Source organism: Protopterus annectens, chromosome 8.part0, assembly GCF_019279795.1.
Source record: "Protopterus annectens isolate FY-2018-M chromosome 8.part0, PAN1.0, whole genome shotgun sequence".
Taxonomy (NCBI): Eukaryota; Metazoa; Chordata; order Ceratodontiformes; family Protopteridae; genus Protopterus; species Protopterus annectens.
The window spans coordinates 854755904-854769194 of NC_056741.1; the positions used below are offsets into that span (position 1 = coordinate 854755904).

At 35.3% G+C, this 13291-nt stretch overlaps 1 protein-coding gene across 5 annotated transcripts in view; it reads right to left on the bottom strand.

Annotated features, from left to right (window-relative positions):
- L1CAM (L1 cell adhesion molecule) overlaps positions 1-13291 on the bottom strand; it is a 2005704-nt gene that overhangs the window by 213008 nt on the left and 1779405 nt on the right. For all 5 annotated transcript variants that reach the window (XM_044080361.1, XM_044080360.1, XM_044080358.1 and 2 more), the window contains one exon: positions 6978-7151. In XM_044080361.1, the coding sequence (XP_043936296.1) occupies positions 6978-7151 (174 nt within the window). The remainder of the gene's footprint in view (positions 1-6977; positions 7152-13291) is intronic.

Genomic DNA, 13291 nt, shown 5'->3' on the forward strand with positions numbered 1-13291 from the left:
ACTTAAGAGCATTCTGTGATACAGACTTTCCCTATTATATTACACTTGTAGATATTTGCAACTTTATGAAAAAATGAAATGTCACAATCTTAAACATACTTCTTTAATATGCAAACTTGTGTTTATTCAGTGTCAATGGGTCAACGGGAATCACACACGCACATTTGGTGCTGGAAGGTCAGAAGGCTGTGGGATCGATTCTTACTCGAGGTAATTAGCTTGCTGACAGTGCAGTGCAGCATTAGGGGGTGCTACACTCCCGAGTGTATTGCCCTTCAGATGACATGTTAGAATGAGGTCCCATCTGCTTGAATTGGTGGTAACTCAGGTGAATAATAAAGATCCCACAGCACCTAGGGGAAGTTCACTGAATCTCTGGCAAAATTTTCCGTTGTGATAAAATACCACCTCAAGTCTCTGCCGAAAAAAGGCCACTTACCTAGCTGATTATGATGCAACACTTAAATAACCACTATTGTCAGTGAATATAAGACGTGCGTGCAGTAATATGCTGGCAGTCCAGAAGTATTAGGACTTTTTCTGATCCTCTAATACCTTACTTGATTTTAGACTGCCAGCAACAGATCATTAAAAGAATGCTTCTATCTGAACACCCTTGTTTAGAATATACCCCTGATGACCTGATCACAACAGGATGCCATGTCCCAGTAGAAATGTACTGTAAAATGTGACAATATCTTATCTCAGAGTTTCATATGCCTATGGAATAAACACCCCCACTTCCAATTAAACTCACCAGAAATGCTTGCAGATTGTCATTTGCTTCTATTTATTTTATTTTTACTTCAAATTTGTTAACCAGGGTGGGGCACTGATCCCACTGGACATATTTTAGTCTGAGCCCAACTTAATTGGTTGAGGCCCTGTTTCCTTATATGACAGTGTTCCTTTTATAAGTCACTGTTAGGATGAGGAATGTTGTATAAATGCCCCCTCTCCCAGGGGGTGAGGTGGTGGAACCTCCAAATCCAGCCTACATGCCTAGTACAGCTGCAGTTCCAAACTATAATTTTATCTGGGGCTACAGAAAATAACTCACTTCCTACTACCACATAGTCCTCCCCCATCAAAGAGAAGCAAACAAGCAATGCCTCATTATGTGTCTCTCCTGACATACCAACTCCATCTGGCATCTGAGACACTTAGGGAATCTGGATCGCCAAGGTGTAGCCATGACTTTGTCCCTCTATGCCAATAATGATGGCATTGCTAGAAATATCTTTAGTTATCAAATTCATTGTTATATGTGTAATACTGTCTATTTAGTTTCTGAATATATATTATGCCTGTTCTATTGCATTATTATATGTGCACCACTGCCTATATTTATGTAACAGTTTAGCATTTGTTTTTCTGTAACTTTACTTCCCATGCTTCTGATGAAAATTGCTAACGCAACAATGGTAAATAATAACATTAATAAATACATGCATATATAAAATAAATGAATAATAAATTGCATCATATCTTTCCAGCAAACTATGCAAGGTTTTATTATATCATACAATTACATGAATTCATAACAAATAGCACAACTTACACAAAATTAAACTGCCAGTATGTTGTAAATCCTAGTCTGCTCTCCACAAAACAAACCAGACAAGAAGAAAGAAAACAAACTGATAAGTAGCACAAGAAAATAAAGAAAAAGGAAAAACATTGAGAATACAGCATAAGTGAACATTTTTTTTGAATGGAAGAAACCTCCATGGGGCCCCACTACCCTCTTACTTACTACTAACTACCAGTGTACAGTTACAGAAAGAGCAACAGGCACATTAAAGTGCATGCTTCTGTTCCACCCTTTCAAGTAATAATGATTCTGGAGACAATCGTTAATATGGATTCTAAGAAAACACCTTTGGGGAAACATACCCTAAGAAACTAACTTCAGAAAAGAAATGTGCTCGGCAACTGAAGGGAATTCCTATAGAGTTTTCTCTAAATTACTTGTATTCCTTTCCCCCCTGCATGTATATCAGTTCCATGCTGTATCTACCATGTTTCTGAATCAAGTACAAAATTAATAAAAATGAAATATAAAATTAACAAAGCAAAATGATGTGAAATGCAATTTGCTGTTCTAATAGTTTGTTGAAGTATACTCAGTCTTGAATCCACCACCTTCCCTTACTGCCTTAAGATGCATTTTGTTTTTTGCAAGATGTTGCCTTCATTTTATCTGAGAGCTCCTTCAGGAGTTGTGCAAGCTGCCTAGGCTGTACCTAACCCTGTACATGGCTTTTCTATTCCCACACACTATACTCTGGAATTCTGCGGTGATCCTAAATCACCAATTGTTGTGCTTTCACTCACACCCATCCTTTTATCCACCAGTCTTCTACTTACCATATTTTTGTTAACTGTATCTGTAAACAGATCTTGGTTTGCCATACCTCTGTTATTTAGAGTTCTTTAATTATTATAACATGTATAATGCATGGAGGAGTAGCTCTCTCAACGTGGTCCTAATTTCTCATTCATACCATTTCTTTCTATCATTTACAAATGAAATGACTATGTTTTCACTCTACAAGCAATGCATGTTTTTAATAAATGTCTTCTCTATCCTCTAATGAAACATAGGCCTCCATAATAACTGCAAACAAACATTAAATGCTGTATCCTTGTGCAATGATTAAAAAAAGAGCTTGCCAGTACTATGTGTGCACTCATTGTTTTTTACCTCTCACTGTTTTTATTTTATTTTATGTTCATTTTATTCCTTTTTGATTCCTCCTCATCCATGTTCAGGTTCCTTAATGAGCCATCCCTTAGCCACATTATCTGCAGCCCTCATGTTTCATTACTCAAGGAGGATGAGATTAGGGAGAAGCATTGCTGGCTACTTTATACACCCAGGGTCACTGGTTACTTATGATTCTTATATTGCCAAAACAGTCCTGTTTATATCACCCCCAGGTTTATTACAAAATAAGCTACCCAGTAAGAGCTCTATAAGCCCACCCCTTTGATTACTTGATTATATTTCCCTACTCTCTACCATGGATCCTTACGCAGAGATGCCCCATAAAGCACCACCCCCTTTTCTCTGCTTGTCAAAAGTAAAAAAATATATATATATATATAAGATGATTCCTTTTTCATTCCTCTTGTTACTCAAGCCAGTCATCTGGCACTTAAAACACTATTTGAACTTGAGTTTCTCTTGGAAGATGTAGGTGTTTTGCTCATATACCAGTTGGTCACTGTTACTGTTCTTAAATGCTATTAATTGTTTACTTAAACATATTCTGATGTGCCTCCAAAATATTGAATTGCACTTTATTTTTGTAACAAAAGTTTTACTATGATTGTGTAGCCTATTCCTGAAGGTGTCTATGCTCTCTAGCTCTGTAAGTACAAGTATGCCACTCTTTATAAACAAAAATCAGTAAGGCTCTGTTTTGTATGATTTGTATATCCATCCAGCCTATTATTTGTTTCTATAATTCTAATGCCTCACCAGAAAATACCGTGTCCAGCTTATGTATCTCTATAGGGATGTCAGCATACCCTTCCCTTTAGTTTTGTCTTAGTTATTTTATCATCTTTATCTGACTCCATTATTATTTCTAATTTCGCTAACATCGACCAATTTCCCACTTTTCCTCTATTGCATTGCATTCCACTTCTTTAGCTCAACTGCACAGTTTTTCTTTTCCTTTATAATGTCTACATGCATGTTTATTAAACAATCCTCCCACTTCTGTAATAGTCAATATCCCCTACTTATTTAATCTTTCTGTCTACAAAGGTGCCAAACATGTGTCCACTAGATTATTTTAGAAGTTTTTTGGTTAAATTATTTTCTTGACTTCTTGAATACATTGTCTAGTTAGGGTTGCCACCTTTTCATATGCCCAAAGTGGGACATTTTTTGCAGAAGTGTGAGATTTTGCATGACAAAACAAACCCAAGGCCTGTGAAAATGACAAAACTTCACTTTTTGCTAAAATAAAAGCTTATTTTTACAGCATTTGAGTTACTTATGCTATGTCATATAATATCTATGTGTTCCAGATACAAAATAACTGTTTTATGCAACTATTAAAGAAAACTTAAGAACTGTGGTGGTGGTACTGCGGTAGGGTTGTCGCCTCACAGTAAGACGTTGTCCTGTTCAATTCTCAGCTAGAGCGTCTTCTGTGTGGAGGCATGCGTGAATGCGCGTACCTTCGTTGAAGGTTGTGCATCAGGGATGGCAACTCGGCATGTAAAAATCCACTGCCAATCATTAGCAGACCGGAGTTCCGCTGTGGTGACCCCTAACCGGGAAAAGCCAAAAGAAATAACAACATTAAAGAAAACTTAAGAAATATATTTTGTCTTAAAATCTCAGGACAGTTGCCATTTTTTAGTTTTTTTTCACAGGACACAACTGTCCAAAGTGGGACTGTCCCTCACAAAGAGGGACAGGTGGTAACCTTAGGTCTAGCATTTGTTTCATAATATTTATTATGTTTGTATATCTACCTTGTCCAGCGTTTTGAAGTCTGTAACATAATGATAAATAATTCTGGGAAACAATGAGATGTCTCCATTTTTCATGCTTCAAAACAAAGTTTTTTGAAGGATTATTAAATTGTGAGTCTTAACTAGTATTCCATAACTGCATTATATACATCTATCATTGACTATTGTGTTGCACAAAACATTGTTTTAATTTTGTACTGAGTCCTTCACTAGAGTTTCTTTGGAAATTTCCTAGTTCTTCTTCCTATTTATTTTGTTTGAACAATTACTGTCCTAATTGTCTACATTACCCCAACTGTCATGAGTCTACCAACTTAATATACTGACATACAGCTGAATGTTATGACATTCTAAGAGAATAACCAAGAAAATCTATCCACAAGATTGAAGTACAAATAAAAAACACACTTGCAGTTGCCAGAAGTAAAACCCAATATCTTTGTAACTAGTACTTTTATTTACTTCATTCCAAACATGAACTTCATCAGATTAAAAGGTCCCCTCATCTCTATTGCTTAAATAGCAAAATCAGACACTGCCACCACATGGCAATTAAGCCATACTGCTCATAATTGTTTTTAAATGAAAACTCCACACTAGAACTAAAAACAAATAGATAAATAGATAAATAGACTAGTAGTAGGCTAACTGCCCTTGTGAGCTATTTTTAAGCATAGCCAATTATCCCTTGTGAGACTCAAACCCTGCACCTTGTGTTTGTAAGGTAAACACCTTAACCACTGGGCTAAAAAATCAGTTTTTTATCACTCTATCTTTGTTTCCTTAACACCTAAAAATCACTCTAAGTGCTTTATTTGTAATTTTAGCTTATTTTCCACAACATGGATACCAATGGGGCTTGATGCATCAATGTGATTTTGTTCTTCCTCAACCCTTTCTCTTTCCCATACTGCTTTGTGTGACTCATACCAGACATAAGGAAGTACCCGAATTTCCATGCCACTGACATATAATGGGATTTGTGTGAGTCACTGTCATCTTCTATACCATCTGTAAAAGGACTGCTTCTTTTCTGTCTCTAATCACTCTCATTTATGTTTGGCTCAGAGCTTGTTTTACACTATACATATAAGTTATATGGCTACAGTCAGAAAAGTAGCTAAATTGCAGGCCTTTTCTCAGGGTTTTCTTCCTACACTTAGTCTGTATGAAAGTCCTTTTCCGTCTTGCATGTCTATCTTTTTCTTCCCTGAGTACATTTACATTATTTCTCTCTAATTAGTTTGTTCAAATGTTTTCAACTCATACTGTTGGGGATCCCATTCACCTTCTGGTAACTCCTACTGCCTTGGTGCCTAAAGAGTCAGCTCCTAGGACCAATGGTTGTCTGAGAAATTACTAGTAGTTCCTGATGCCCAATAAGTCCTCAGCAGAATTTATTGTCTTTGTTTTTCTCATAAACATTTATCTTCTGGACTGTCTAGTAATGCCTTTCAACCATTTTCTAGCAGTTTATCTAGCCTGTCTTAATGATTATTGGCATCACTTCTAAATTCAGAATTGTATTCTGACAATATAGTTACAAGTTACGATCTATAGTTACTACACTAACAATTTTTTTGCTATATACTAGAAATACTGATGTGTATATATATATATATATATATATATATATTATATATAGAGACACACACACACACACACACACACACACACACACACACACACACACAAACACATATATATATTATATCAAATAAAGTACTAAAATCATAAAATTTTGAGTGCATAAAAGGGAATAGTAAAGTCCCTTTTAAAAATTTACCTTTTCTTGAAATAAGAAAAAACACAGACTGAGATATGAATTCTTAAACAGTCTCATTCAGAATTACTGAAAGGCTTGGACTGCATCAATGAATAACAATGTCAGTAATCTCATTTCTTTGGAAAGATTACTGCATTTCATTGTGTTCCTTACTAGAAAGTTGATATAACATGCAGCAAATTTGTCATCTAATCACAACAAATTTAATAGTTATGTTGAATACAAAAGAAAGACACTGCATTATCACCTATTCAGTGACTGCACAGCTAAGGAGGTCAGTTAAACTCCATTTTTCATATGAAGGATAGGACAGGATAGTTATTAACAAGAAGAGTAGCCCAGACTGGGGGAGTCTATGCATTTCTACTTCACTGCTTAGTCTCTTTTTTAAACTATAACCTTCCACATCGGATTCTCAAGACAAAACCTCATCAGCCACACAGGCATAATAGCAAGTCATGATATCTTAATGTTTTCACTGAATAAAAGGCACAATTATATCAAATCACATTGTGTGCTGCTTCATGATTATTAGGCTATGAAGAACCAGGCAGCCTTGGCTGTACAAAGTGAAAGCAAATATTTCTGATGAGTTAGTTTTAGTGCTGTAGTGGTAACAGTGAAGGCATAACAATGCTTCAGGTAGACATATCTCTCTCTCTCTCTCTCAGCTTGATGGTTAATATAGCCTTACCTTTTTCAGGTATGGTGCTTCCCTCTATGACAATGGGCCTTCCCAGTCCTCCATTGGTCATTGCAGTCAGATAGAACTTGTATTTGCTTGTAGGACTGAGGTTAGCCACTGTCCAGTTAAGACCAACAGGGTTTGGAATATTGATGCTCTCAAAGATGCTTTCTGGGTCACTAACTATATGGACACAAAAATAGAAAACACAACATAATATTTTGTTAAAAAGAAAGCTATTGGTTAAAACGTATACCAACTACTGCCAGTCAGCTATTGCTGAGTGATTAAGTAATTACAATAAACTAACAGAAAAATAAGTGAATTATCATTCATTATAAATGTTTCATAACATTAACTTGGTTGCATAAAGGTAAAGTTACTTACAATAGCTAAAACTAATTTTAAAATTGATCCTCGTTCAATTTTACAATTGTTAATGAGCTGTCTGGTAATAAATGGATTTGTGCTTTTATCATACATACTTCTGATGTTACAATGTCATGTAGTCTGTAACAGTAATTTCCATTAAAGAACAATAATGAATTATACTGAAACAATACCTCTAGCGCTGTGATACTTTTTTGGAGGTGCTGAACATGGTAATGTGGAAAAGGAACTGGGTGATGTGGCAGCAGAGAATACTGCATTAAAAAGTTATGCAGTGACAGAAAGTAAAGGAGGAAAGCATCAACAAACTGAAAAGGTGTCTGATAAGGGAAGAAACACTTCCCATCACACACCACCTTAGAACAAAGACATATACACGCACCAAAATACATAAAATAACCATATTTAATGATGAAGCACCTTCTCTGCACCTCACCCATAGGTAGTTATCCCCTCACACCTGCTTCTATACTGCACTGGAGAAATGGCATGGTGACACTCTGTAAACTCATGCATTGGCAAATGGATAGTGTTTGGATACTACATCTACAGAGTGTACCATCTGACATATTGGTTTTGTTGTAATGTGCTTTAATGAATATTTAGTTCTGAGCTCTAGCACTATCCCTAGATATAGGCATACAATGAGTACTGCCTGACAGTGTGTGATCACTAGGTGGTGTAAGCCTTATGGGGAAATACTTGTCTCTTCTTGGGCACAATGAGACCTGGTGGTGCAAACTGAGAGGCTCATTCATTCATTCATTCAACTATCAGTCTGCCTATCTTTTTGTTATCAGGTTAGTCCCACTAAGTGTGTTGCTTCTTTTCAGGGGAGACTCAAGGGAGATGGTTACAGTACTAGAGGAAATATGGGTAGGACAGTTGGAAACTTACTCTATTCTTTGGAGTTGCAAGATGGCACCAGAGGGCTCATACAGCAGCAAGAAAGAGGCCCAAGGGGAATCAGCAGTAGCATGGAGGATGAGAGAAAAGTTATGAAGAGTTTGGGATTGGAAATGAAAAATGAGAATTTGCAGAAAATTTTGTTCTACATGGATTTCAAAATGTAAACAAAGATTTATGTGTGGTGTATGTTACAAATGAGCAGAGTGATGTTCTGTTAAAAGTAATTGAGTAGAATGATCTGGGTGACAGTTCTGCTGTTTCATGGGGTAAAATGGCAGATAATTTGTTTGGAAGTACTGAGGATGGTAATGTGGAAAAGGAATGAGGTGATTTGGCAGCAGAGAAGCAGCAATAAAAACCTATGCAGCAGTGACAGAAAGTAAAAGGAAAGCAGCAACAAACTGACAAGGTGTCTGATTTTGTAGTAGCAGATAGCTGTTGTTGTGTCTTCTGGCTTTTCCTGGTTAGGGGTCGCCACAGCGGAACTCTGGTCCTCTAATGATTGGCAGTACATTTTTACGTGCCGAGGTGCCAGCCCTGACACACAACCTTCAATGAAGGTACGCCCATTCACGCATGCCTCCACACAGAAGACGCTCTAGCCGAGAATCAAACAGAACAACGTCTTACTGTGAGGTGACAACGCTACCACAGCACCACCACCGCAGTGTAGTAGTAGCAGATAGTGAAGTTGCTAAAACATATACAGAAGTGGGAGCAGGCAAAAAAGGAGAGTAGGAAAACAAGTACAACTTTTTTATTTTTTAAGAAAAGAAGACCAGCTGCTAGAATAAGAACAAAAAATGACATTGTAATACACAGGTATTGTGTATAGGACAAATTGGTATATGCTCTGGGTTTTAAAGCTCAAGAAATTTAGTCTTTTAAACATATTAGGACAGAGGTGTTTTGTGACTTAACATTTGAAACTGATGGATTGATGATGACATTTTTGGAACTGTGACAAAAAGAAGGGCATTTACCTGTGGAACAATTATTTGTTTTCCGGCAATAACTTAAATGTTAAAAATATGTTTTGCAGTTTAGAACTGAATAACTGGAATATGATGATGTTAAAAATGATTGCACGGTTTGCGTGAAATTGTTGATAATTTGTGAAAGACAAAGATAACAGAACCTCATGGAATGGAATGTGGAGGTTGTAAGCTGTTTTGAAATGTGAAAAAAAAATAAACATGGTGGAACACTTGCCAAGTGTTATTTTTGTGGCTGGTCACAGAGGGACATTAAGATATGCTGGCCAGCCTAAATTATATTTCCTTTGTCAAGTCTTTTCTCATTTAATTAATAACTGTGACAAGGTACAATGTAACCAGTGTGGGGAAAAAGGACATACAGTAAGAATGTGTGTGCCTGAATGCAAGATGTGTAATATAAGGGTCACGTTTGGGTGGCTTGTCAAGAGCAAACAGTAAATAATGAAAAAGAAGGGGAAAGGTAAGAAAACATAAATGAGGAAGGACAACAAAAGGCTGGCAGAAAGGATGAACTAGAAGAAGAAGAATTTGTAGAAGAAGAAAAAGTATGGAGGGAAAAAGAAGCAGAGAGTGTGCTTGCAGGAAGAGAGGTTCAGGAGAATGGATTGATATTAATAATTTTTTGAAGTTCTAACCAGTGAGAAATCTCATTCTGAGGATCAAGGATTGTGTGTACATAAACAAAGGAAAAAAAAAACATTTGAAGAAAGACTAAAACATAAGAAAATTAAAATTTAAAAATGATTTCCCCTAAACTTAAAAAGAAGGAAATGTGATCAGTATTATTAACACTGTAAGAAGGATAAAGACACTGGAATGGTGTGCTAAATGTGATGTGGATGTTATTATGTTAGAAGATGTACGATTCCTGACAAATGAGGAATGACTGGAAATATAACATGGAAATTAGGAAATGAATATTGTTCTGAAGTGGCTGTGTCATGCAAAATATCAATGAAATACTAGATGAAATGACTGTAGGAATGGGAAGGTTAACTGTTGTGAATGTAAGATGGAGAGAACATGTTTATAGAATTATATCATTACATATATAACTAGCAAGAAAATAATTTGTTTTACAAAATATTAGAGGATGTGGTGGTTAACATGAAAATTATAATTGTAGGGGACATTAATTGTGATTTAAGAGGAAAATGTAAAAAGAAAGGGAAAGATGCAAACAATACAGGAAATGATAAGATGTGTGGCACAAAAGTCTGAAACTGATCATCTTGTATTATCAGAAGGCTTGGGTGTAGCAGATAATTTTACAGTTGCGATGGGTATTTCAGACCTTTTAACAATATGGATGGAGGTGATGGAAGAAAGGGAGTATATTAAAATAGGAAATGGAATTAAAAGATTAAATGAGAAATGATGGGGTGAAACTAAAGAGTGGAAAGTATTGCAGTTATGGAAGGATTATATAAACAATGAAGGGCTTCTACAAAACTGGACTGAATGTTTGTTTCTCTTTTTGGCTTTTCCCAGTTAGGGGTCGCCACAGCGAAACTCCGGTCTGCTAATGATTGGCAGTAGATTTTTTTTTATGGTGCCGAGTTGCCAGCCCGATGCCCAACCTTCAGCGAAGGCATGCCCATTCATGCATGTCTTTCGGAGGCCACTCGACTGCGGTGAGGACATGCAGACTCCACACAGAAGGCACTCCAGCCGAGAATCGAACATGGACTGAATAGTGGATTGAATTTAAAAAGAAGTATTAAAAGGATTTCTCCCGCAGTGTCAGGATGATGTAGGAAAGGAAGACAAAGTGAAGTACTGGAAAATATATAGAAATGTATTAGAGAATTTAGAGGTTATACAAGACAGTATTATGATATGGCAAATGAAATATAAAAAAATAAGAAAAAAATTAAGGTTTAGGCATTACTGTTTTGACAGCAATATTATTTATAAGGGAGAAGGGAGGGTGTATCTGCATATGTAGGTAAAATAATAAAGGACTATATTAGGATAATGATGAAAATGAAAGCTGTAAAAGGAGAGGTAAAAAGAACAGAAGAGCAATTTATCAGTGTATTGTCATACAGCATGTGGAAAATATGTATACTTGTAATAAAAGAAAGTATGACAGAGAATGGAAAGTAAAACAAATCCAGTATGAGTTAAGGAAGAATTTGAAAAATAAACTATTATTATTAATATTGAACTGAATGAAGTACTTAGGAATGTAAATGCTAATTCAGTATCAGGTCTACAAGGTATAGGGTATGGAATGTATAATAAATTAATGGATTGGTAAAGGGAATATTTTGTAAATGTACTGAATGGATGATTAAATGAAGGCTTTGTTTATGAAGAGTTATATAGCTGGATATTAAAATTAAAATGAAAGAAAGATGTGAAGAATGAAGTAAAATAATGGAGACCCCATCACATTAAATAACAGAGATTTTATGTATCTATTTATCTATTTATTTTAATAACACAGAGGGGAATGGAAGGAAGGATAAGGGATACTATTGAAAGAAGTATATATGCTATAAAAGGGAAGGGATGTCAAGAATTGTTACTGGTTGTAAGAGAAATTGTAGATGATATTATATCTAAAAGGGAGGTGTGATACTACCAAGGCATTTAATATTGCAGAGCATGATGCTTTGTGGGATGTATGGAATAGGTAATAGCATTAGGAGATTGTATATGTTAGCATATCAAAATAATGGAGTGAGACTGTTAGTGTTAGCAAATGGGTGGCTGAGTAGAGAAATATGCATGGGGTGTGGTATTAGACAAGGAAATCCCATGAGTGAAATATTGTTTGCATTGATAATGAATGCAATAGTTAGTGAAGTAGCTTATAAAATGAAAGATGTTAGATATGTGATGCAAAAGGAGTTATGATTTCAGTATTTCTGACATGTGCAGATGATATTTGTAGTTGCTAAAAGCAAAATATGGATGAGGGGAGTGTTGGTTTGTCTGAATGGACGGTGAAAAGTAGGGGTGTGTATTTTTCAATGAATTAAATGTCTTTCCTAGGAATAAAATTTGGGAAAAAGTATATAGTTATGATGCAATGTGAGGGTTTGATAAAAGAAAAGAAAATAACTATGTCCTATGTGGAGGATATATAGATTAACATTCAGGAAAAAGGTTAATCTGTTGAATTTGGTATTAATGTGAAAACAGCATACATGTCAAATTTTTATAGGATCCCAGAAATAAAAAAGAAAATGAAATTGTGCAGTTTGTATTTTCTTTCATATGGGGTTCAAGTTTAAAGCTAGTGAAAAGAGATGTGTTGTACATGAGTGAAGATGAAAGGGGATCGGGGTTACTAAATCCAGTTACTTATTCTCCTTCATTAAACTCATACTGACTATTAGAGAGGTTAAAGGAAGACAATGAGAATTTAATAGTCATTACATTTAAATTATAAGTGCAAGCAATTCTGGGGCATGATGAGAATAAGAAACAGACAAAGAATACACAAATGAAGAAATTAAAAATTATCAAGAAAAAATGCTAACATGTAAAATAAAAATTGATGATATAGAGAAAAATAGAAGGATGTGGTATAATTTGGTGAAACAATATTATTACGTAAATCCATGAGGAAATTTACCAGAAGAAGTGATTAAAACCATTAAGGTAAGGAAAAAGTGGTGTACCAAGATTGTAGAGTGTTATGATTTCCTTTGGAGACTGGTAATAAATAAATAACCAGTTAAGGAGAATATGCCATATAAAAAAGATAAACTGCATGTTCATTTTGTTGGAGAGGAAGGAACAAGACAACAGAACATTTTTTTAAAATGTAAAAAAGTGGTAAAACTCTGGAAAAGTTGTGTGAAGATAAAAAAATTGATAATATTAATGACATAGACAATACTGATATGAATATGAGTAGGTATGGATTTTTTTAAGAATAAGAAGAAAGAATATGCGAGAACAGCGGATAATTTATGTTTTGTAATATGGGTTATTTAGAATGAAAGACTGAATGAAATTTTGTTTAATGGGAAATGTATTTTGGCAGATATGTTGTGAAGTATGAGATTA